Raw genomic sequence first — 25,450 nt, 5'->3', positions numbered from 1 at the left:
GACATCATCAGAAAACAAGCAACACTGTTTAAATGAATAATTAAATAACAGAATCTATCCTTTATCCCCCAAACAAGGCTCTAAAAATTAATTTGCAATTAATAATTTCTGCTGGTATGGTTTGCATGGTCTTCAAAGTCTCATACATGCATATTGCACAGATTTGGAAAATTTCAGAACTACTGTTAAGAATTACATCTATAGTGCCACAGTTTGCAGTATCAGAAAGATTTTAGTGTGATTTGAAAAAAACACTTTGTGTTCCCCGAGGCAAAAATATATGACTAGATATTAGATGAGGATTAGGAAGTTCCAAGTTTAAATCTTTGCTCTGCATTCAGATTCATAGATTTCGGACTTCTTAGTCATGATTTGTTCTATAAATTGCAAAATAATTATTATATGATATAATCATCTCAAATTTTAAAAATCACATTGTTCATTAGAGTCACCATTGGCCACTATTGTTGAAAACTGATGACATAGTTTCCTTTCATTTTTGAGATACTCAGAACCTGTAATGTAACCTAACAATGTTTTTTTTAAGAATACCTCCCAATGCCCCCCTAAAGCCAGAAAATCCTAATCTTACTCCCATTGCATCTATACTCAGCTGACCCCACTCTGGCCATTGAAAGGCATCCACTTCTGAATACTGTATGACACCAATCATCTAGTAAATGAATAAGTTTGATTCCATCATGACACCTCAGTATAACATAGCACTCAAGATAGTTGTGAGGAATCAGTTTGGAGGAAGAGGTACAATCCGTAGGGAGGTAAACCCCCCCCCCCCACTTTTAAGGGTGTGGTGAAATTCTCCTCTATTTTTTGCACGCTGAATAATTTGGGAATTCTGATCAAAAAATAATACAGGCCAATATACCCCAAATAGTTGTGAAGTCTGTCTATATACAATAGCAGAGTTGGAAGGGACCTTGGAGGTCTTCTAGTCCAATCCCCTGCCTAGGCAGGATACCCTATACCGTTTCAGACAAATGGCTATCCAACATCTTCTTAAAGACTTCCAGTGTTGGGGCATTCACAGCTTCTGGAGGCAAGCTGTTCCGCTGATTAATTGTTCTAACTGTCAGGAAATTTCTCCTCAGTTCTAAGTTGCTTCTCTCCTTGATTAGTTTCTAGGTGCTTTGGAGAATAGTTGACTCCCTCTTCTTTGTGGCACCTCTGAGATATTGGAACACTGCTATCATGTCTCCCCTAGTTCTTCTTTTCATTAAACTAGACATACCCAGTTCCTGCAACCGTTCTTCATATGTTTTAGTCTCCAGTCCCCTAATCATCTTTGTTGTCCTTCTCTGCACTCTTTCTAGAGTCTCCACAACTTTTCTGCATGGTGGTGACTAAAACTGAATGCAATATTCCAAGTGTGGCCTTACCAAGGCATTATAAACTGGTATTAACACTTCACATGATTTTGATTCTGTCCCTCTGTTTATGCAGCCTAGAACTGTGTTGGCTTTTCTGGCAGCTGCTGCACACTGCTGGCTCATATTTAAATGATTGTCCACTAGAACTCCAAGATCCCTCTCACAGTTACTACTATTGAGCAAGGTACCACCTATATTGTACCTGTGCATTTCGTTTTTCTTGCCTAAATATGGCTGATCCCCTTGTTCCCTTCTTTACTTTTGGGGAAACAAAGTTGTCTGCTAGGTTTATTAGGAACCTGTTGGATCTTCCACTTGATGCAGAGTTTGTTTCCCAGTTGATGTCAGGGTAGTTAAAATCCCCCATTATTATTGTGGTGTGCTTCCTACATACCTTAGTTAGCTGACTAGCAAAAAGTTCATATACTTCCTCTGCTTGGTTGGATGGCCTGTAGTATAGACTTATGGCAATGTCATTTCCCTCCCCCCCAACCTTTAATATTGACCCAAATGCATTCAAGATAGTTCTCATCATTGTTGTGCTCTATTTTCGTAGAGATGTAATTATTTCTTATATATAGTGCAACTCCACCTCCTCTTTTATTTGGTCTATTTATTTTATTTAGTCTATATGTACATACTAATACAAGGAGTTTTCTATCAAGGTTATTTTCCAAGGTGCATCGTCCATTTTAGTTTTATAATCTTAGTATTTGTTTTACCCTGTTTCCCTGAAAATAAGACCTCTGTGGATAAAAGCCCAATCAGGCTTTTGAGTGCTGCGCTAAAACAAACCCTCCCGGAAAATAAGCCCTCTCTGAAAATATTGCAACATAGCAGCAGCCATGAGGTGACCACGCTCACCGCCTCCTGCACTTCAAAAATAATAAGAACTCCCCAAAAATAAGGCCAAGCACTTATTTCAGGAGTCAAAAGAAAATAAGACCCCGTCTTATTTTCAGGGAAATATGATATGTAGGAAACCAGTTGAACCTGCCTAAAGAGCCAATAATCCGTCCAGTTCAAACCATAAACATGGAGAGGATACACTAATGCTTCTTGGAATTCTAGAGATCATAAACAGATATCAGAATAGCTGGGTGACAACACAATCAGATCTGGCATGTAGGTGGCTATTCAGAAAATTCCTGGATCTAAAGCTAGAGTGGGAAAATGAAAAGATTCTTAAAAGAAGACAATCTTCAAGGGATATAACCTTGGAATTATCAACTTGAATGCAAGGACACTACAGTTTACTTTATTTACAAATATAAATGTGTATGTATTGCAATACCATACTTACATAATATTGTAAAGAAAACTATATGGCTATATCCATGAAGTTATCAGGAGTTAAGCCTGATTTGAAAGAGACATCAAGCAGTTACCGCTACTAGCTACTTATAACTTTCCTCCATAACTTTGCCCACTTTATTAATACAATGACCTAAATCGAGGGCCAGGATTTGGTTGGTTGGGCAAATCTGATTGCACTGAATTCCAGTAAATAATGAAACAAAATCCATGTGCACCGTCCTTAGTTTCTTAAATAAATAAAATTATTGTAATAAATATGTTTTTTATACTTCTATTTGTATGTTCATCCTGCTGCCCTGCTCTCTGGAACAAGGTTTGATAGTAAATGTCAATTCCTCCAATCTTACATGTATCAAAATCAAATAAAACCAAACATTTTATTCAAGAATAAGGCCATACAATCTAAAAAGTGTGAACATAAATACATATGTATGTCAATCTACAAGTAGTAAGTATGCATATGTCATAATAAAGGCACAAGAATGAAATATACAATATAAAAGTACAGGAATACAAGTACAATTATAATATAACACATGATATAAAATGCAAGTAAGTAAATGAATGAATCAATCAATCAATCAACCAAAAGTAAGATGAATAACATATAATGAAGCAACTGGGGAACTTGGCTGGATACATTTGGGTTCTTATCAGATAAGAGGAGTAAAATTGTGGAAATTATGCTCTCTGCCCTAAAACGTGTGTAGAAGGAGGTAGAGGAGAATCATCCTTGAGTCCCTGTGAGGGGAACAACAGAAAAGCATATTTGATTTTTTTTAATTATATTTATATGCTGCCCTTTTCCCCCGAAGGGGACTCAGCTCTAAGACTCTATTAAGTCATTACCTGTGTTACAAAGCCTGCTAGGTTTAGCTGAAATCTCTCAGAAAAATGACCCATTCTATGGATATAGAAAAATCTTTATGTAAGCTGCAATGAGGCCCCAGTGGAAAGCTCATTGCCTTTCAAGACCACAAGGGGGCATTTACTTTCTTAGATTCACAATAGTTTAAAGTTGCTTCTTCTTTTCACTTTGTTCATGTTGCAATAAACTCTGCTGCTTGTTTTGTTGTTAACATAATTGACATCTCTGCCCTGAGAACTGTTACCATTTGGCTTGTCTCTCATTCACATAAACACTTCAGTCCTGTTATGAGCCACCGCACTAGTTGATCCTTGGATTTCCTAAATGCAAAGCATCTGTTATCTCTAAGTTTCTTGCTGCTTGGAAAAATTAAAATCCAATCCACATAAGTGATATCCACAAAAATGATAAGCAGACAAGTATGTTGCAAGACTTTTATGTATTGATGTATTTGAAATTTAATCCCGCCTGGGCTTATTTACAGGCATTATTAGTTCCTGTTTACATTTGTCCCACAAGAAAAAGGGATGGGAGGTGGGTGGGGGAGAAGAGAGGAAAGAACAAACAAAAGCAGTTTCAGTTGTTAAAGTTACAGTTCTTGCAACAACTAACTAGGGTGATGGAATAGCTGGAATAGACTAAGGGATTAAAACAGCAAGGTCCTACAAAGCACTGTTTTTCAAATGAGGCAACTTTGAGATATGTGGACTTCAACTCCCAGAATTCCCCAGCTGGGAATTGAGGCCTACATGTCTTATGCAGCCAAGCTTGAAAAACACTGCTCTAGTAGGACAAGGCAATAATCCTGGTACTTCTCCCTTCCTTGCGGATTTCAGAGGGTAGAGGAAAGGTGTAACCATCCATTTCTGATTTCTGAATATAACACATACATTTTCAATTGCCTCAATTCCCCCTCTCTGTTTGCTCTGTTTGTCTCTGAATTCCTTGTTAACTTTAGTATGGGGTTGTTAAAAGTTACACTGGACAAGGGGTGCCTTGTTCTCCACTGGCTTGGCCACCATGCATCCCTGTGCGATCTGAGAGAGCAATTGGAGAATGACTGTGTGTTAAGAGGGTGAGAGGTGTAACATGGCAATGTAGGAATTGCAGAGCCTGCAGAAGAAGAATTTCTGAAGCTTGCAGGGAAGCTTTGATATCTTTGCCAACTGATGGAGGTCACCTTAAACATTATTTCTATCCATCCAACCACCCAACCAACCAATTGGATCTCATAATTGCAATTAGTACAGAAATTTTTAATATCATTATTACAGACAGTACTTGATTTATGACCACAGCTGAGCCCAAAGTTTCTGTTATTAAGCAAGACATTTGACAAGTGAGTTTTGCTCCATTTTGCGAATTTCCTTGTCACAGTTATTAAATGGATCATTGCAGTTGTTAAGTTAGTAAAATGGCCATTAAGTGAGTCTGGTTCCCCCATTGACTTTGCTTGTCAGAAGGTTGCAAAAGGTGGTCATATGATTCCAGGACGCTGCTGTTGTGATAAATATGAATCATTTGGCAAGCTTCTGAATTTTGAGATATTCCATGAGAACACTGCAATTGTCTTAACTATACAAAATGGTCATAAATCACTTTTCAGTGTTATTGTAACTTTGAACTGCTACTAAACAAACTGCTATAAGCTGAAGACTACCTGTATTGTTGCTGTATTTTTATTTAATATATGCTTGTACTTTTATTTGTTGTATCTCATCTTTATTATTTTTACGAATAAGTCAAGATGGTGAACATATCTAGCACCCTTTCCTTCTATTTTCCCTGCAACAACAACTCTGTGAGGTGAGTTGGACTGAGAGAGAGAGAGACTGGCCCAAGATCATCCAGCTGGCTTTCATGGATAAAGCGGTACTTGAACTCATGGTCTCCTTCTTACTAGCCTGGTGCCTTAACCATTGTCGCTGATGGTCTTGAAGCAAGGTTCATCCATGGTCCAGTCTTCTCCAATTTGATGCCCTCCACAAGTGTTGAGTGAGTGTCAGCTGGCTGGAATTCTGGGAAGTGAAGCATTTTATACATCTACAAGCTAGTAGATTGGGAAAGAACGCCCTAAGCTTTAACTGTGTTTTGCTGAATAAATAACAATTAGATGGGTCTACTCCGCACATCTCAGCTGTAAACCTTATTTTACAGGTTGCAATGGAGGTAAATAATACACCAAAAAACAAACAATTAATTAAAATGTAGCTTAGTAAGAATATGCAAACCCAATGTAATACAATAATTTATAATAATTAAAATGTTACCCCACATCCATTCCCACCCCAAAAATAAACAAAACCCTATGCAATTATGGAACCCGTAGATTTTATTATATTGCAAGGATGATTTCCAAGATATGAACCTGCTAATACCTCTTTCTCTCTCTCTCCCTCCCTCCCTCTCTCTCTCATTTTGATTTTATGACTCACATTTTGTTTATGTCCAATCTGAAAAGCTTGCCTTTTATTCCTAGCGCTAAACGGTTGGCAGCATTGTCCCCGATGAATCTCCTCATTAGCAGCTGGGGCTTCATCAGGGCTCTATTGCAGCTCCCCCATACATGTACACAAACCCCAGCGGCTACCACAGACACAATGGAAATTTCATTAATGTGAACGTCTTTATCAAGATTTGCAGATGAGCAACCTAACTGCAGCTGTCATCACTGGGGCCCACTTAAGTAATCTCTAGTGCTGCCTTGCTTTATCTTACTGAGCTGTCCCATTTCCTGACAATCTTCAACAGGAAATGAGTCAGTCTTTGACTAACACAATGCAATCTCATAATCATGCTCTGAACATAGCTTTTCATACATCTGATCCCACCAAAAAGCTTGGCTTCCCTGGACCATCCCCTATGGCTCATAATTAAGGGAGCATTTTTCAGGAGCCACTCTCAGATTGCTTAAGCTGTTGTGTATTTCTCTCAATTTATCCCTGTCTGTTTATCCATCCATCCATCCATCCATTCATCCATCCATCCAATATCTAGACTAATCTCTATGTCTGGAGTTCAGGTTCCCCAAAGCCTCAGCCAGGATGCTCCTCCAAACAATCCAGAAAAATAATAGAGGGATCAAATATAGCCTTACTGATATCCCTATCAATATATAATGATTTGTATTATTCGCCACAGCCTTAGAATGCAATTAAAATAATTAATAGAATACAGTCATGATATGCCTTCAGAAGCAAAATTATAATTTTGTACAGGTAGTCCTTGACTTACAACAATTTGTTTAGTGACCGATCAAAGTGACAGCATTGATAAAGTGACTTTAGATCGTTTTTCACTTACAATCATTGCAGGATTCCCATGATCATATAATCAAAATTCGGGCACTTGGCAACTGGCATGTATTTATGATGGTTGCATTGTTCTGGTGTCATGTGATGCCCATTTGTAATCTTCCCAGACAGCTTCCTATAAAATCAATGGAGGAACTCAGATTCACTTAATGATCACATGATTCACTTAACAGGCAAAATGATTCTATTAACAACTGTGGCATAAAAGATCATAATGTAAGGTGCAACTCACTTAACAATGGCCTCACTTAGCAACATAAATTTTGGGCTCAATTATGGTCATATGACCCATATTTTTTTTTAATCTTATTGCAAACCTCCTAAAGTCTTGGAAGATGGACCATACATGAATTAATGTAAACAAATCAATAAATTTGATATTTAAAAGGGGGGAGATAATGAGGAATAAAGCTTGACTCCTGATGACTTGATACATATCCTTACAGTTTTGTGGGAAGCAAAGACTGAAGTTCCCTTCTTCCAGAATATTTCCATATTTTCCCTGCTTAACATAAAGTTTTAGTCTCTCCAAGGTCCACCATCCAAGTACCAATCAGGCCTAATCCTACTTAATTTTTGAAAGATCAGGAGAGGGGTGATAGGTTTAATCTGCTGAAACTATTGGACAATACTTTACCCTCCTCTTCCCATCCTCCTCCTCCTCCTCCTCCTCCTCTTCCTCTTCCTCCTCCTCCTCTTCCTCTTCCTCTTCTTCTAACATTATTTTGCTATAATTTTAAGCAGCAGACTACAGGAATAACAAAATGTAGCCCTGAATTATATAGGCACAGTCATGTTCAGCATATCAGTGAAGAAATGAATGCAAATTATATGAATTGGCTAAAGTACGTCTGAGAGTATCTTCTCAGGCAATTCCTAAATATGTAAATAACAAAAACACAGGAACTAGATACACCTCAAGGCCAGGAAAGAGAATGAAGCTGTATAAAATAGCAATAATTAGACTATTGTGAGAAATTGGTGGTACCTAAAAGCATAACTTATGAAGAAGTTTGTAAGGATCTCAAAAACGACTTGTCCCAGATATTATATTATATGTATAAGACAGTGGTGAAATTCAATTTTTTTTGCTATCAGTTCTGTGGACGTGGCTTTGTGGGCATGATGTGGCTTGGTGGGCATGGCAGGGGAAGGATACTGCAAAATATCCATTCCCACCCCACTCTGGGGCCAGCCAGAGGTAGCATTTGCTGGTTCTGTGAACTACTAGCAATTTCCACTACCGGTTCTCCAGAACCTACTAGATTTCACCCCTGGTATAAGATCTGTACGTGTATGTATCAGACTCCCAATAAAATCAACACCAGTTTCAGAAAAAACGCTACTCAACCCCTGGAACCAACCAGAATATAGAGTGGGTTCATGAATGCAGGGTGATTTTTCTTGCCAGTGAGCTAGAATGCAATGACTTTTTTTAAAAATTTAGAATGTGTAAAAGAGTCACAGAACTTCGGTATTTGGAGACTAGCCAATGAGGAAAAACTCTTGGCAGCTGGATACTATACAGCAGTTCTCCCTTTCACTTTCTTTAGAAATATTATCTTCAGTCTGCAATATTCGGACTCCTTGAGTGCCAACCCATTTTCTCTATCCTATTTCACTTTTACTTTGGACTAGATATCCAAACTGTGGTGATGAATGAGTGAATGAGTGAATGAATGAAGACTGATTATTGAATTTTGTTTGTGCTTCTTTGTCTGACTAACTTGTGCCTCTCTCTTTCTCTTTGTCTCTGTCTCTCTGTCTCTCTGTGTCTCTGTCTCTCTCTGTGTCTCTGTCTCTGTCTCTGTCTGTCTCTCTTTGTGCGTCCTATAACAATTATTGTATTATATTTGGTGTCAATTTGATAGCTGATGTGACACAATATCCCCAGAAGGTCTTGCAGAATAGACTTGATCACCCTATTTTGTTTTGGAAATAAAACTCAAATAAAGTTGTATTTCTTTTTCCTAGGACTAGTTTGGTGGATTTATATTTCACAAACCCAGTTTTGGGAAAGAAGGAGCCAGATGCAAATGGATGGAGCAGCCCCCTGTGTCATACCTCTCTCTCCTTATGTGTTTGGCAGGTGGACACTGATGATGTTCTAACCAAAGAAGAACAGATTTATTTGCTGAGTGAAGCAAAATCAACATGTCACAATCAGATAAATGGCCAGAAGGAGCAAATCCAAGGTACCAGTTTTGGTTTTATATTGTTATAAAAACATTGGCTATGTGTTCTAATGGAAATCTATGATTTGCTGACATTATGGGAAAACTATGGATGGGTGCCAGTTGTGCTCCAAATTCTATTAACACAATTATACTTTGTTGGTAACCTTTAATTTACAACTATTTGAAGTTATGATGGATCTCTGTGGGAAAATTTCAAAACCCAGTTCTGATAGCCGTTCCTCTTCCAAGGTTATAAGTCCGCATTTACTTCTGGATAACTGGATCACAGTGAATCATTGCTTTGCTTAACAACCATCACAAAAATGTCATAAAATTAGGCCTGATTCACTTAACAATCACATCACTTAGTAATAGAGGTTCTGGTCCCAATTGTGGACATAAATCAAGGACTACCTGTAAACTTTTCAAGAGCTATAATGCAAGCCATCTATCCAGTTTAAGCACAGTATTAAATAAGAGGCATATTGGCTATTGTCTGCATCATTTCAAAGTCACTTTTTAGCCCTATGTTCATAATTGTTTCTTTCTTTCCCACATCTCTTTCCTTGTTAGATGGTCATTGTTTACCCGAATGGGATGGAATCATTTGCTGGCCAGCAAGTCTCCCAGGTAAAAAAGTAGCGGTTCTTTGTCCAGACTACATCTATGATTTCAACCATCATGGTAAGTTTGTTATCATAGTTTCCCTCAAAAATTCTATAACCGTGATGGCAAACTTATGGCATGGGTGCCAGAAGTGGCATGCAGAGCCATCTCTCTGGGAACGCCAGCTATCGCAAGGTTGCTCTTCCGGGTTCTGGGGCACCAGCCAACTGGTTTTTGTGTGCGCAGGAGTGCCAGAAGCTTGAATAGCAGCTCCCTGGCAGACATGTGCATGCCGTGAAGGTGAGCTTCTGGTTTCCGGCGTGTGCATGCGCACCAGCCAGCTGGTCTTTGTATGTGCATGCGCACCAGAAACTGGAAGACCAGGTAACTGAAATGCATGCTCACACTGGAACTGGAAGCTCACCTTCCCAGCATGTGCACACGCGCAGGAGAACTGCTCTTCCAGTTTCAGGTGCTCTCCTGCCTGCCCACGCCCTCCTGTTTCAGCAATGTTGAAAAGGTTCGCCAACAATGGTCTATAAGATGTTTTGGCTGTTTGAAGATTTAAATTGCATGTTTAAATTTAGCACCCAAATTTTTAAAAAGTGGGTCTGAAACTGAAATTATAAAAGGCAGGAAATAAGATTTTGAATATTTTCCTGTTATGGTCTTAAAGAAAATAGCATCCCCTGCGAATGTTTTTGGAACAATCATTTACATAGGATGCCAATCTATTTTTTTTTAATGTAAAGTGAATATGATACTATGGATAAGGCACTGAGCCAGGACTGGGGAAATTCAGCTTCAGGTCCATCTTGGTTTGGTTTGGTTTGGAGTCAGCCCAACTCATACACTTGTTACTACAGGGAGAACTTAGATAAATATAAATACATAATGCTATTATGAGCTTCTGGAATAAAGGCAGACTATAAAGGTAATAAATTATTCTGGTTGCTTTCAGATACTGGAAGAAATTCAATCTATAACAGAGCATTAACACCATGTAATGATGAATGAATTTATGTCTCTTATATCAGCGGTCTCCAATCCCTGGGCTATGGCCCACTACCAGGCCATGGCCTATTTGCAACTAAACTGCACAAACTGGGCTGGCGTGCACATATGTACACCACTCAATTTGTGCAAGTAGACCTGTACTTCCATGTGCATATATGCCAGGCCGCTTCTTGCGTGGCCCGGTTCACCTCTCCTCCCCCGCCAGACCACCAAGCCACAAAGATTGAGGACCGTTGTGTTTTATGACATAAGTAAAAAGGGTCAGCTTCATTCAGTTGCATGTACTATCTTGACATATACACTCCTATGGTTGTTCTACATCAGTCCCAGGGGTGGGTTCCTGCCAGTTCTAACCTCTTCTATAGAAGAAGTTCCACAAATCTACAGTGCCGTTTAGAACCGGTTCCAGCTCCTTCCACCCGCCCATCTGCACATCATCAAGATGAAGAGCAAGAGGAGGAATTCTGGGAGTTGAAGTCCACGTCTTAAAGCTGTCAATTTTGAACATCCCTGGTTTTTTTCCCTAAAGGGTTAGGGTGCAAGGGTCTTGAAACTTGACAGCTTTAAGACTTGCATGCTTCAAATACCACAGTTTCTGAGCCAACATTTTGGTCGCTAAGCAAGAGCATTGTTAAGTGAGTTTCACCACATTTTACAAGTTGGCCATGCCCACCCAGTCACATGGCTGGCAAGCCACTCCCACTTGGTCACATGGCCAGCAAGCCACTCCCACCCAGTCACATGGCCTGCAAGCCACTCCCACAAAGCAGGCCATACCTACAGAAGAGGTTCTAAAAATTTTTGAAACCCACCACTGATCAGTCCCAAGCGATGTAGCCCCAAATGATGAAGTCAGATATGTCAGACTTCAACTCCCATCCACTCCTAGCTAGCCTAAGTTTGTGAGTCAAACATATCTATAAGGGTTCTGATTGAAGCAAGGATAACATTCTTTGCGTGTTTTTCTTTTTTTGCTGAAGAAATGTGGCACTTTCTTTGTTGCTGCAGAGCAAAAGGAGTGTCAAGCATATCAAAGTAACTTAGACAAGATGTTGTGTTGTTTACAGATAAGAGCAAAATGGTGCTCTTCCTTCCCATACAAGAAATTGAACTGTGCCTCTGTGCTGGGAATTGGGCAGCCTTCCTCACTATTCCTTGACTCAGTCTTGGGAACATTATTGGGTTTATCATTCTTTCATATAATGCAGCTAAGGAACTGCATTTTGGTTAATGTCAACAAACTAAGCAATGATTGGACTTCTAGGAGTTGAATCAGGGGTGAAATTCAGCAGGTTCTGATAGGTAGTTCGGAGAACTGACAAATACCACCTCTGGCTGGCCCCAGAGTAGGGTGCAGAGGTGGTATTCAGCCAGTTCTGACAGGTTCTAGAGAACTGGTAGTGGGAGATTTTGAGTAGTTCAGAGAACCGGCAAATAGGCTGGCCCTACCCCAACTGCTTCTCAGCTGATCTTCTTTTGTTGCCCTGAACAGGAGAATGGAGCTGGAAAGCAGGTTTAGTGGGGTGGGGAAGGAATGGGGATTTTGCAGTATCCTTCCCCTGCCATGCCCACCAAGCCACACTCACAGAACCGGTAGTAAAAAAAATTCAACCCCACCATTGGTTGGGTGGGGATGGAGATTTTGCAATATCTTTCCCACAGGAGTGGGGCGGGAATGGAGATTTTGTAGTATCCTTCCCCTGCCACGCCCACCAAGACACAGACACAGAACTGATAGTAACAAAATTTGAATTTCACCACTGAGTTGAATGACAGATCACTAAGAAATCCCAGAGCAGTAGACTAGATTTTTGAGATTAAAAAAAACCTTTTGAGAGAAAGCACGGGCAAAACATTTCCATTTTGTTTCTAAGCAAGCTACACTGATGTAGCCATCAAACCCCAAACAATTAACATTTATCTTTTTATATTCATAAAAATGGAGCATGGGAAGCCTTCGTTGAATCTCCTACTTCGACTGGTTTGAAGGTTCTTTTGCAGTAACTGTTTTTAGAATATGGTAGAAAAAGTCAGAATGGTAGTGCTGACAGGGCAGTCAAATTTTGCTCTCTGTGTGTGTGTGTGTGTGTGTGTGTGTGTGTTGTGACAACATAGATGATAGAGGACTTTGGATTATATCCACATAGTTACAATCTTGATTGTTTATCCTCTGCAGACAACCCTGTTTTTCCCATATCTCTTTCCTATTGTTCTTTATTTCAGGTCACGCCTATAGACGTTGCGATGATAATGGAAACTGGCAATTGGTTCCTAATACGAACAAAACCTGGGCCAATTACACAGAATGCGTCCTCTTCTTTGCCCCAGAACGGCAGGACAAAGAAAAGGTGAACGTTTGCAATTCTTTGTTTGCAACAGAAGGAGAAAACATGAAAGCAGGAGATGTTGGAGCTTTAGGAGACCAGGAGTACTTCTTTATCCTTTTGGCCAACCAAAATACTGTAAATCCAAGCAATTATTCAAGGAGGGAGGGAACTTGGCAGTGATCACATAACACACATGAAGTTATAAACCATGGTTTGCTTATTAGCCTTGACAATCATATTCACGGGATCTACTAAACCATGCAAAATGATTTAAAAGTGGCATGTCCAACCTTTACCCACTGGTGGACGCTTTAAGAATTTGGGGATTATATTATGAAGACTTTCATGAAACAGCTTCTTATGTTCGGATTATTTATTTTATTTATTTGGTTTGTCAAACATATACAAGATAATTAAGAGCCGAGGTGGTGCAGTGCTTAGCGTGCAGCACTGCAGGCTACTTCAGCTGACTGCTAGCTGCAGTTCGGCAGTTCAAATCTCACTGGCTCAAGGTTGACTCAGCCTTCCATCCTTCTGAGGTGGGTAAAATGAAGACCCAGATTGTTGGGGGCAATAGGCTGACTCTGTGAACCGCTTAGAGAAGGCTATAAAAACGGTATATAAGTCTAAGTGCTATTGCTATAAGTATAAACATGGACATGAACAAAGGAAATGAGTACAAATAAATGGGGACCGTAGGACAGGGTCAGTAGGCATGCTGGTGCACTTATGCATGCCCCCCCTTTATGGACCTCTTAGGAATGGGGTGAGGTCCACAATAGACACTTTAAGGTTGAAGCTGTGAGGGTTTGAGGGTGTAACAACAGAGTCAGGTAGAGCATTCCAGGCATTGACCATTCTGTTGCTGAAGTCATATTTTCTGCAATCAAGTTTGTAGCAGTTTACCTTGAGTTTGTATCTATTGTAGCCCATGTATTATTGAGGTTGAAGCTGAAGTAGTCATTGACAGGTAGGACATTGTAGCAGACAATTTTGTGTCCAACCGTAGGTGGCATAGTTCCAGATTGTCCAAGCCCAAAATTTTGAGCCTGATGGCATAGTAGGGATTCTATTGTGAGCAGAGGAGTAGAGTAGTCTTCTCGTGAAATACCTCTGGACCCGCTCAATTGTATTAATGTCCAATATACGATGTGGACTCCAGGAAGACGAGCTGCATTCGAGAATTGGTCTGGTAAAGGTTTTGTATGCCCAAGATTGCAGTGCAACGTTACCAAAGAAAGAAGCTTCTCAAAATTAGGTTAACAACTCTTTATGCCCTTTTGGCATTAAGATTTATTTTTTATTAATAAATTTTATTTTTTTATTTTAATTTATTTCTTCTGTCAGTTTTCTGGGCTGATGGGTACAAGTTGAAACAGAGTATGGCATTGCAGTCTCTTATCATTTTTTTTAAAGATCTCCGGGTCCGAATTTGGGCCTAAAATCAATCTTGGAAATAAAGATTATATTCCATTTTAATTTTCCAAATGAAAAATCAATGTTATTTTATATCAAGTCAGGCCTGGAGTTTGGTTGACATCAAGATTGGTATTGCCAGGCTCATCATTACTATATTAGAGATTTGCAACTTATTTTTATTTTATTTATTTATTATTTATCAACAAGTACAAGGAAAGAAATATGAAAACACATGAAAAAATGGCACAAATAAATGGATATAAATAAGCAAAACATAGCCATAAACACATAAAAAGAGAACATATAAATGGGTCATTGGGCAGGGATGGTAGGCACTCTGGTGTGCTTATGCATGCCCCCTTAGGGACCTCTTAAGGAACACGTAAGGTTCACGGTAGACAGCTTGAGGTAAAAGGTATGAGGGTTAGAGGAATTAACAACAGGATCTGATAGGGTTTACTACCACACTTTTAGGAAATCGTTTTTTCTGCAATCAAGATTAGAACGGATTACAATTCGTTTGTATCCATTTATTATCCAGTATAAATCTTATCTCACTCAATTAGGCAGGCCACAAATCTCTTAAAAAATGATTATACATTTTTGTTACACTAAGATCACACTGTGTCTCTGAGATGTGTGTGTGAGTGTGTGTGTGTGTGTGTCTGTGTGTGTGTCCCCCTTTACACAATGTTTCAGGCAAAAATAAAGAATGGTGGGAAGAGCTAAAAGTTGTCCCAGTCTTATTTTATACAACATTTTTATAGGTAAAGGTAAAGGTTCCCTCATACATGCATGCTAATATTAAATGGAATCCTATAACACAGGATCCAGTTCTGGGAGTTGAAGTCCACAAGTCATGAAGAGGCCATCATTCCCCACCTCTGTTCTAACATGACAACATGCCCATGGACTTCCTTGCATGGTGCCTTCCAAATTCCTTGCCAACCTGACTCTTCCCAATAGGAAGCATTTAAATTAGCACAGCAAAATCTATGTGTTAAACAGGTAATAATAAATCAATGATCAACTGAACTCCAAGAATTCTTATCCTGCATAGTTATGCCTGGCTGGATATTTGGGAATATCATTTTCCAAACAGTGAGTTGACACCTCCTTTATCCTCAGTTGATGTAGAAACCAGATCTTTAGATCCAACTAGAAATTAAAAAGCCACATTTCTTTAAAAAGCCAAGTTCTTTTATTTTCAAATAAATAAATAAATCCAGGCAGAAACCTGTGTATAAACTGAATCTTAACATTTCAGCAATAAATCCAATCAAATTCTATTAACAGAATTCACATGCTTATCTGATATTTTATATAGATCTTTCTTCTCTAGAAAGAGCTAATCAGTCAAAAGGCATTTCTGATAAAGGCTTTAATTGTTTAAGTTTCATGGTAAACATTTGCTAAACAGGCAAGTTTCCCTCATTATTTCTGATAATTGAAATCTAATAACTTGTGAAAATGACTTTTACTAGGGATCCCCTCTGCATTGTGGCTTCCTTTATATTTTTTTTGTAGAACTGAAAAAAGACTGTTTTGTTTAATGCCCATTTGTTTACAGCACCTTGCCAGTTTTGTTAATTTGAAAAGTTAAGCACGAGACCCAATTATTATTTTGGTGAAAATTCTTAAGAACTGTTCTTGGTAATTAGACTACTGCTTAGAGAGGGCTGCAAAAGCACTATGAGCAGTATATAAGGCTAAGTGCTATTGCTCTATACCGAGTTAGCATAGTGATCTTAAAGATGCTTCATTATTCAGCTATATTTCTCTTTTCTTTTTCTAGGAGATGTTTGACCGTCTGCACATCATCTATACTGTTGGCTATTCTATCTCCCTGGCCTCCCTTGTGATTGCTATGTGTATCCTTTGCTTCTTCAAGTAAGCAGAGAGGCCTGTTATATATTTATATTACTGTTGTGTGGCTATAACATTGACTTTTCCACTGTTCTAAACCAATTTAATCAGTAGATTAGAACAAAAACTCAGATGCAAGTCCACTCTGGGCACTGAAGTGGAGAAATCTTAGGTTTCTCTGAGTTAAACTTAAATGACTGTTTTTCAGACTTGAGATCTCAAAGATGTGTGGACTTCACCTCCCAGAATTCTCCACCAGCATGGCTGGCTGGGGAATTCTGGGAATTGAAGTCCATACATCTCTAAATTGCCACGTTTGAGAAACACTAAATATACAAGATAAAGAGAGAGATATGCTACATCACATATGTCTCCTTGGAAGAAAGACTAGATTAAAAATATAACTAATGGGTACATTGTGTACTGTATGTTGTGTATTAAAGGCGCCTTCACTGCAATCGGAACTATATCCATCTCCACCTTTTTGCCTCTTTCATCTGCCGAGCTGGGAGCATCTTTGTGAAAGATATAATTTTATATTCTACCTTCCAACCAGAAGGATTGTTGAAAGGACAAGACCATGATTGGGATGCTGAAGAGCTAACCCTCACTTTGGGACCCAGAACCCAGTTGGTAAATTCCATGACAAAAGAATTCTTGGTGACTCTTTCCCCCCAGTGACTTGACATTCCTTCAAGCAAATTTGTTTGGATCCTGTTTGTTGAATAAACCACAGTAGTTGGGGGTCAAAGAAGCATGTTGAGCTGCACCCTCAAGCCCTGGGAGTGAGGTAGCTTTCAATGGATGGTTCCTGGTAATTAATAGTTAAATTACATTCCCAATTAAAAGGACAAGTCCTTATAGGTTCCTTTATTCATAAAGGCAGAAAAACAACAATACACTCTTTCAAGCAATGTCCCCAGGTTGCACAATGAGTCCTACAAGTAATTATTCCCAATGGGCAGTAAATTCAAAGTAGCACAATTAATGACAACTCATTGCACAGGTAGTCCTCAACTTGTGACCGCAACTGAGTCCAAAATTTCTGTAGCTAAGTGAGACATTTGTTTAGTGAATTTTGCCCTATTTTACGAACTTTCTTAACATAGTTATTAAACGAATAACTGCAATTGTTAAATTAATAACACAGTTCTTAAGTGAATCTGGCTTTGTCATTGATTTTGCTTGTTAGAAAGTTGCAAAAGGTGATCACATGACCCCGGGACACTGCAACCATCATAAATACATGTCAGTTGCCAAGCATCCAAATTTTGATCACAATACCATGGGGATACTGAAATGGTCATGTGTGAAAACAGTCATAAACCACTTTTTTCAATGCCGCTGTAACTTTGAATGGTCCCTAAGCGACCTGTTGTAAGTCGAGTACTACCTGTATTTGCCATAACAAATTCTGCATTCAGTACAGCAGTATCAGCAGTTGTGGTGGTGCATTGACTAGAATGCTGTATTGCAGGCTAATTCTGCTGACTGCCAAAGGTTCGATCCTTACCAGCTCAAGGTTGATTCAGCTTTCCATCCAGGGAGTTCTGCCAGTTCTAACCTCTTCTATAGAAGGGGTTCCACAAATCTACAGTGCCGTTTAGAACCAGTTCCAGCTCCCCCCGCCCCGCCCGTCTGCACATCATCAACATGAAGAGCAAGAGGAGGAATTCTGGGAATTGAAGTCCACAAGTCTTAAAGCTATCAAGTTTGAACACCACTGGGGTTTTTTTTTTCTAAAGGGTTAGGGGTGCAAAGGTCTTGTAACTTGACAGCTTTAAGACTTGTGTACTTCAAATGCCAGAGTTTCTGAGCCAACTTTTTGGTTACTAAACAAGAGCATTGTTAAGTGAGTTTCATCACATTTTACAAGTTGGCCTCACCCACCCAGTCACATGGCTGGCAAGCCACTCCTACAAAGCAGGCCACACCTACAGAAGAGGTTCTAAAAAAATTTGAAACCCACCACTGCTTCCATCCTTCCAATGTCGATAAAATGAGGAAAACAGATTGCTGGGGGCAATATTCTGACTTTGTAAGCTGTTTGGAGATACTGTACAGCACTGTGAAGCAGTACATAAGTGTAAGGGCTATCAAATGCTTGGAGTAAACAAAAAAAAGGCATTAGACACTTTGCATGATCTTCTTGGTAGCTGCCTGATACTGAAGACAAAATGTTAGAGGAAGCGGAGTTGGGTTTGATCCAGTAAAACACTTTTAGAATTGAATAACATTCACTGTATCTATAGGAATAGACAGGATTGCAAGAAACTGAAATATCGGAACCCGAAAGCAGCTACAAACTGTTAGCTGTGCTAGGTTAGCAAAAAGACATATGTGGTATGTTTCTCCATTCCTCCAGGCAGGTTGCAAAGTAGCAGTGACTGTCTTCCTCTATTTCCTGGCTACCAACCACTATTGGATCTTGGTGGAAGGCCTCTACCTCCACAGTTTAATCTTCATGGCTTTCCTGTCCAACAAAAGCTACTTGTGGACCCTCACCCTCATTGGATGGGGTAAGAACAGTCCAGTTCACAGGTGTTATCCTTAGCTTATCTGTGATTCTGCAAAATGGAATGCAGAGACACTGAAGGATGCGGGTTTATTCCCCACCCTCAATGTGAAAAGGCTTTTAAAGTAATTTCAGCAGCAGAAGCAGCAGGGGAAACCCCAAAAGTCAAAAGGGTGTCCCCAATTGCTCAGTTAAAAGCACTGCTCCTTTTACATGTGTCACAAGGCTTTGATCACGAGGTCATGGTCCTCTTTTCTGACCCCTCCCTTCAGACCCCTTAATTCAGTTGTGCTCTTGGGCCACCAAACTGCCTCTGGTGCCTCTTACTGCGCTAACGTTGTGAGCTTCAACCCACACAGAATCAGCTGAGGGATATCCTTTCAACTGCACTAGGTATTGTAGCCTCCCCTTTAAGGTGCCTCGAGTTCCCAACTTTTTACTATTTCTTTCACTCTTCAGGAGGAAGAGATAGGTACAGTGTTATTCTGTATTTCCCCTGGTGTCTTGTTAAGATATCACTGGAAACCCAGATCTCTTTCTGCTTGCTTTTCTTTTTCTTCTTCCTTTGAGGGTCACCTGCTGTCTTTGTATCCATCTGGGCCGGTGTAAGAGCATCTCTGGCAGACACACAGTATGTAGCTTCTACTTTGCTTATATCCTCCTCCCCTTGAATATTGGAAGCAAACTACCCTCATCACAATGGAAGGGAGGGAGTAAGGGTCTAGGAATAGAGATTAAATCTCCAAATCTCAAATGGTACTCAAGATGTACACCCCGGACATTTTCCTTAGAACCCATTAGGTTTTATGCAACTCCCATTTTTTACACACATATAGATGCGGTGGCTCAGTGGCTAAGATGCTGAGCTTGTCGATCAGAAGGTCAGCAGTTCAGTGGTTCGAATCCCTAGCACCACGTAATGGAGTGAGCTCCCATTACTTGTCCCAGTTTCTGCCAACTAGCATTTCGCAAGCTTGTAAAAATGCAAGTAGAAAAATAGGAACCACCTTTGGTGGGAAGGTAACAGAGTTCCGTGCACCTTCGGCATTTAGTCATGCCAGCCACATGCCCACAGAGATGTCTTCATACAGCACTGGCTCTTCGGCTTTGAAATGGAGATGAGCAGCACCTCCTAGAGTCAGGAACGACTAGCACATACAGTATGTGCGAGGGAAACCTTTCCCTTTAGACATGTGTAGATGGATGAGATTTATATAATTGGCATCAATACTGTAAAACAATGCACCAGCTCCCAGGATCATTTCTTTAAAATCCCTGATGAAGGCTATAGGCTTTTTGAGAAAGTAAACCCAGTGGATATTTCAAAAAGACTACATGATCAGAAAAAAAAGAGGAGAAAGAACTGTGGATATTAAAAATCATTTTCTGTGATTGTGGAAGAGTTGGGAGAAAGGGTAGACCATATCCTGATCAGTGGTGGTTTGCCAAATTTTTTACTACCAATTTGTGCACACTTGTGCACGTGTGCAACACTTCTGCACATGCGCAGATGTTTGGGTGGGTGGGCGGAGCCTCCTGCCACTGCTACTACTGGTTCGCCCGATCTGGGCTGAATGGGAGCAACCCACCTCTGATCCTAATTAAATAAACTTTTATGGCTGAATGCAAGTCTCTCTCTGTCAGATGCTGGGACCTCAGTGCTGGAAACATGAAATGGATCTACCAGGTCCCAATCTTGGCAGCAATCATGGTAAGAAGGGCAAAGAATGGCTTGGAGTTTGGTAATAAATGTTTCCTGTGGCTGAATTACTAATCATATTTATAATGGTTTAAATTAGTTTTAAAATATTACATGGCAACTTTTATAAATATCACTTCCTCTTAGAGTGGTCCATTGGACCTGCATTGTTTGCTAAGGATTAGGTCTTTCTGTAATTTTATTTAGTCCTGATGCTCTTTGGGTTGTAATTTGAAGCTATTTAAAATGTAGAGTTGTTTATTTCATAATTGTTTGAGATGGGAGTTAAATAGCCATCAAAATATATAGATACATAGTATATAGGTAGTCCCCAACTTATGACCACAACTGAGGCCAGAATTTGCATTGTTAAACAAGGCAACTGTTAAGCCGCACCCGATCTTCTGACTTTTTTGCCACTGTTGTGCAGTTATCTGCAGTTAAGTAAATCATTCAGTCAGTAAGCAAATCAAGTTTGCCCCATTAACTTGGCTTGTTGGAATTCAGTTGGGAAGATTCCAAATGGTGATCACATGACCCCCGGATGCTACGACCATTATAAACACCTGAATTTTGACGACATGACTGTGGGGTTGCTACAATAGTTGTAAGTACCAGGAAGGGTTGTAAATCACATTTTTAAATGCCCTTTTAATTTTCAATGGTCACCAAATGAATGATTGTAAGTCAAGGTCTATAAAGCAACTGCATAATTCCACCACTATATAAAATGTCTGTCTCAATGTTTTTGTGTTGCTGGCAGGTGAACTTTTTTCTTTTCCTCAACATTGTGAGAGTCCTGGCATCCAAATTATGGGAAACAAACACAGGGAAATTAGATCCACGACAACAATACAAGTATGTATTAGGTACAACAGAACTAGATCTTATCTGTTAGCTCTGGAATAAACTATTATTTCAGTTCTTTTAATTGAGAATGTTAATATCAGTCTTGTTAACATTCTGGAATACAATGGTCACTTCCATTTTCAACTATATTTTCATCACCTTGGATTACTTAACAGCAAAGAGAACTTTTTTTAAAAAAAAATAGTTTTTATTAAACATTATTACCTTTAAAAACAGAAAGAAAAACACAACAACATAAGAAAAGACAACACATACATAACAATATAAAGTAAATATACAGCCTTTTGTATCGGCATTCATTAGTTATACATTTTTTTAAGAGTAAAACATACAAATACAAATATAATTTTAAACATACAAACCCCCCCCCCCCCCCCCCGCGGTGACAGTCATTCACAGCCCAACTTTTTTCTTTCCTTCCTCATTGTTAGGTCTCTAAGCCACATCTTCTCATTACAAAGTTCAGGGATCTATTACAATATCCATGTTCACTTTTAACTTTCCCCATTTTAAGTCCCTGCTATTCTCCTTGTCGCCCACATATACCATAAGTTCCAGCTAAGATAATGTTCTGTTTCTCCTTTGTCCCTCAGCCAACCCGTCATTCTGTCCATTTCTGCACATTCATAGATCTTTTTAATTATAGCATATTCTGACGGTATGGTAATGGATTTCCAAAATTGTGCATAAGTTATTCTTGCGGCCACAATTATATGTAGGCTCAAATGCCATATTGAACTGCTTATGTTTTCTGGTTTAATGCTTAGTAGAAGGTTCTCGGGTCTCCATTCCATGTTTGCCCTGGTAACCTCTTTTAGCCATTTTTAGCTTCTTTTTTTTTTAAGATCCCACCTTCTGTGAAGTCAAAATGGTTTACCCTGCTGGATTTCCACCAATTCTTGCAACATTTTCTTTAAAAAAAAAAAAAATCCCCTAAAACACCAAGAACTATTAGGCATACCCCAATTTATACTAACCACAATAGAATTGGATCTAGGGCAGGATTGGGCCATCTATGGACTCGGTACAGCCACCCTGATTCTCGTTTCTAGCTCCCAAAGCAATGTAAAGCAGGCAGGGTAGGTTTAGGTCTATGTGTGTGAGTTTTGTGAGGGTTTTAAGTGGCAAAAATGTATCTTTTAATAAAAACCCAAACATCAGACCAAGGGACAGTTTAAAGCACCCGTTTCTCCCCTTTAATATTTCCCAGCAAGAGTGCAAATTACAGTCTCACCCACTCTGGTAATTCTGAAGAGCACTGTCCTCCAATCTTTTGGGCACCAGGGACCGTTTCTGTGGAGAGAGGTTTTTCCACGGACTGGAGCGGGCATCGTTCTGCCTGCATCCCACAGATGGGGCCTCGCTGCTTGTACAACCCGGTTTCTGGCATTCCGAAGACTGGTGCCAGTCAACAGGAATGTTTTCCTGCAGTAGGATAACAAGTGCAGTCTTGCTTGCTAATGTTAATTGTTTCAAGCTTCTAGTCCTTTTTTAGGGTGAACTTTTCACAGCAAGCATTGTGTTTTATTTATTTTAAACAAACTTCAGCTTCTGGGTGTTGAAGTCTACACATCTTAAAGTTGCCATGGAGAACTAGCATGATAGCATAAAAATACTCCCCCCCCATCCCGCTCTTTTCAGAAAACTATTGAAGTCAACCCTAGTCCTGATGCCCCTCTTTGGTGTCCATTACATGGTGTTTATGGCTACGCCGTACACAGCTGTCTCCAGCACACTTTGGCAGATACAGATGCATTATGAGATGCTCTTCAATTCTTTACAGGTGAGTTTTTGCTTATGAAACTTGCTTTTGAATCACTCTGTCCCAACTAGTTCTGACTTTTGTTTGTCTCTGTCTCTGGTTAGGGCTTCTTCGTGGCACTAATTTACTGTTTTTGCAATGGTGAGGTAAGAACATGAATTTTGCAGCTATGTCTACGGAGACACAAACATGAGCATGTGTATAGTTAGTTTTTCTCTAAAGTGTTTGTATGAATTTTCAAGTGCAGCCACCAATTTATTAACTCTATCACATGATCTGACTTATATTTTCTCTTCTAGAAAAATAATAGCACTTTGCATGAAATATTTACATTTTCCAAATGGAGCATTGCTAAAAGCTGTACTTTTTTGAGCCAACATCCTATTTTCTGATTGACTAGTTGATTGCATATAATTTGTATTCCAACCCAATGTAAAGGGTGAAAACCTTCACAAAGAAAACAATTTCAACATAACCCTAAAACTAACCAGTCAAAAAAACTCCATAAAACTATTCTCCAAAGTCTGCAGAGATTCTGTCATCCAGGTCATGGTTGTCCCAAGGGTGCTTTTTCAGGAGGCAAATGGATTTTCTTGTTCTTTCTTTGCAGACATCTTCAAGATATTCTCATCCAAGAAGCTTCTTCAGCTCTAAACCTCCAAGTGCTTCAATGACCATAAAAGGATGAAATGACCAGTTGTCTGCAAGGAATATGAATCCTTCCATTCTCTACTATCTTGACAGACCTAAAAAAGCTTCTTGGATGAGAAGCGAAATGTCTTCAAAGAAAAAATGATAAAGTCCAGTAGCCTCCTGAAAAAGCACCTTTGAGACTATTCTCCAAAGGTTGAGTAGGATGTAAATTCCTTTTCTGAAGAATAAAAGAAAGGGGACCATTCTGACCAGTGTGGGGGGGAGGGGAAGCTGATGTCTCACTCTAATCCAATAGATGACCACTCTCAACAGTATTGTTAAATTACATGGAGAACAATATGAACCCCTTGGCATCCCACATAGGGGTAGCCAAGGATTTGACTTCCCACCTCCCCTCACATGCTGACTAGACCTATCTAATCATGGAGTAGAAGCAGTTTTAACACAATGCCTCCAATCTTCACAGGCAGTCCAGAAACCTTAAGTACTTTGTTTTGGAGTTAGTGATTAGAACGTCACATTGTGCTAAAGCCTTGGCATTTGATGTTGGGTCTTGCTTAGTATTATGCATGAGAACAATAAATCATGCTTAATAAGCAATAAAACATAATTAGTTTGTGTGAATTTAGTAAAAAAAATGGCAATTGCATATCAGACCTACACAAGCCATGCTAATCTTCACCTTTTACCTTTTTGAAAAACAAACCTAAACTATACCTTGGGGTAACATTCCATCCTAAGACTGTGGTGGGGTATCCAATTTGAAATTTAGGGCTAACTTTCCAATTGGAAAAATAAGTACATATTGGAGTTTTAAGAAAAAATGAAGAATTGTGGGCACCTAATAATTTGGGCCAAAGCTGCTTCTACCACATATTCAGAATTGAGAACAAGACACACATTGAATTAGCCAAGTTTATATTCCTTTGATAACCTGTCTCTATCTCTAGGTACAAGCTGAAATTAAAAAAGCTTGGTTCCGGAGAAATTTGCTACTGGACATAAAGCAGAAGACCCGTGTCACCAGCACAGGAGGGAGCTGTTATTATGGTGGCTTAGCATCCCATGTTACCAATAGCATTAGTTTAAGCATGGCCAGCTGGGGTACAGCCTCTGCAACAGCGATTGCTATGCCTTTGGTTGCCAGAAATTGGCTTATGCAGTTAGCCAGCAGTGGTGCTACACTGGAATACTTTCCTGCTTCTTCTACTCTATATAACTGCTTGAGTCAGGAGATGATGCAAAAAGCTCCTGAGGAGATAATTAAGGCTTTGGTGGATTCTCCAGGCCTAGAAAACAATTCCTGCTTGAAAAAAGATATTGAGACCATGCTATAGAGATTAAAAACACAACCATCCATAGATAGTTAGCAAGTTGCTAGATTGAATCCTGAGCTACTCATCATTGTAATGACTAGGGCTAGCTAGATTACTACTGATATGAAAAGATTATTTATTAGCCATTTCTGACTGGTGTTGTGTGCCTATAATTTTATTATGGCTCTAGAGGACTGCCTAGGTTCCAATTACCCGCCCGAGTGTTTGATTGCTGAATGAAAGTTGTGTTTTATTATTTTTTTCTTTGTGCACATATTGTTTGTTTCTGACCTTGCACCCCCCTCCCCTGTGGTTGTAAGCCGCCCTGAGTCCCC

The 25,450-nt window shown here is 39.5% G+C and overlaps 1 protein-coding gene across 1 annotated transcript; it reads left to right on the top strand.

The window, feature by feature from the left end:
- Positions 1-701: 701 nt before the first annotated feature.
- On the top strand, positions 702-25,136 carry LOC116521257 (parathyroid hormone/parathyroid hormone-related peptide receptor-like). The gene is made up of 13 exons (XM_032235945.1): positions 702-779; positions 8,977-9,082; positions 9,638-9,748; positions 12,911-13,035; positions 16,229-16,323; positions 16,743-16,932; positions 18,665-18,818; positions 19,385-19,445; positions 20,459-20,525; positions 21,277-21,371; positions 23,025-23,166; positions 23,250-23,291; positions 24,750-25,136. Exons 1-13 carry the CDS (start codon positions 702-704, stop codon positions 25,134-25,136), a joined length of 1,653 nt encoding a protein of 550 aa, XP_032091836.1.
- The last annotated feature ends 314 nt before the right edge of the window (positions 25,137-25,450 follow it).

Source organism: Thamnophis elegans, chromosome Z (genome assembly GCF_009769535.1).
Source record: "Thamnophis elegans isolate rThaEle1 chromosome Z, rThaEle1.pri, whole genome shotgun sequence".
In the NCBI taxonomy this organism is placed as follows: domain Eukaryota; kingdom Metazoa; phylum Chordata; class Lepidosauria; order Squamata; family Colubridae; genus Thamnophis; species Thamnophis elegans.
Note: the sequence above shows the minus strand (reverse complement) of the source record. Positions and strands in the feature narration are given on the sequence as shown.

What these genes read in the sequence shown, in the direction of transcription:
- LOC116521257 (XM_032235945.1), top strand. Translation starts at nt 702, where the DNA reads ATGACACCTCAGTATAACATAGCACTCAAGATAGTTGTGAGGAATCAG. An exon ending in GAGGTACAATCCGTAGGGAG is followed by an intron (nt 780 to 8,976) that starts GTAAACCCCCCC and finishes TGTGTTTGGCAG; the next exon opens with GTGGACACTGATGATGTTCT. An exon ending in GCATCTCTGGCAGACACACA is followed by an intron (nt 19,446 to 20,458) that starts GTATGTAGCTTC and finishes TCTCTCTGTCAG; the next exon opens with ATGCTGGGACCTCAGTGCTG.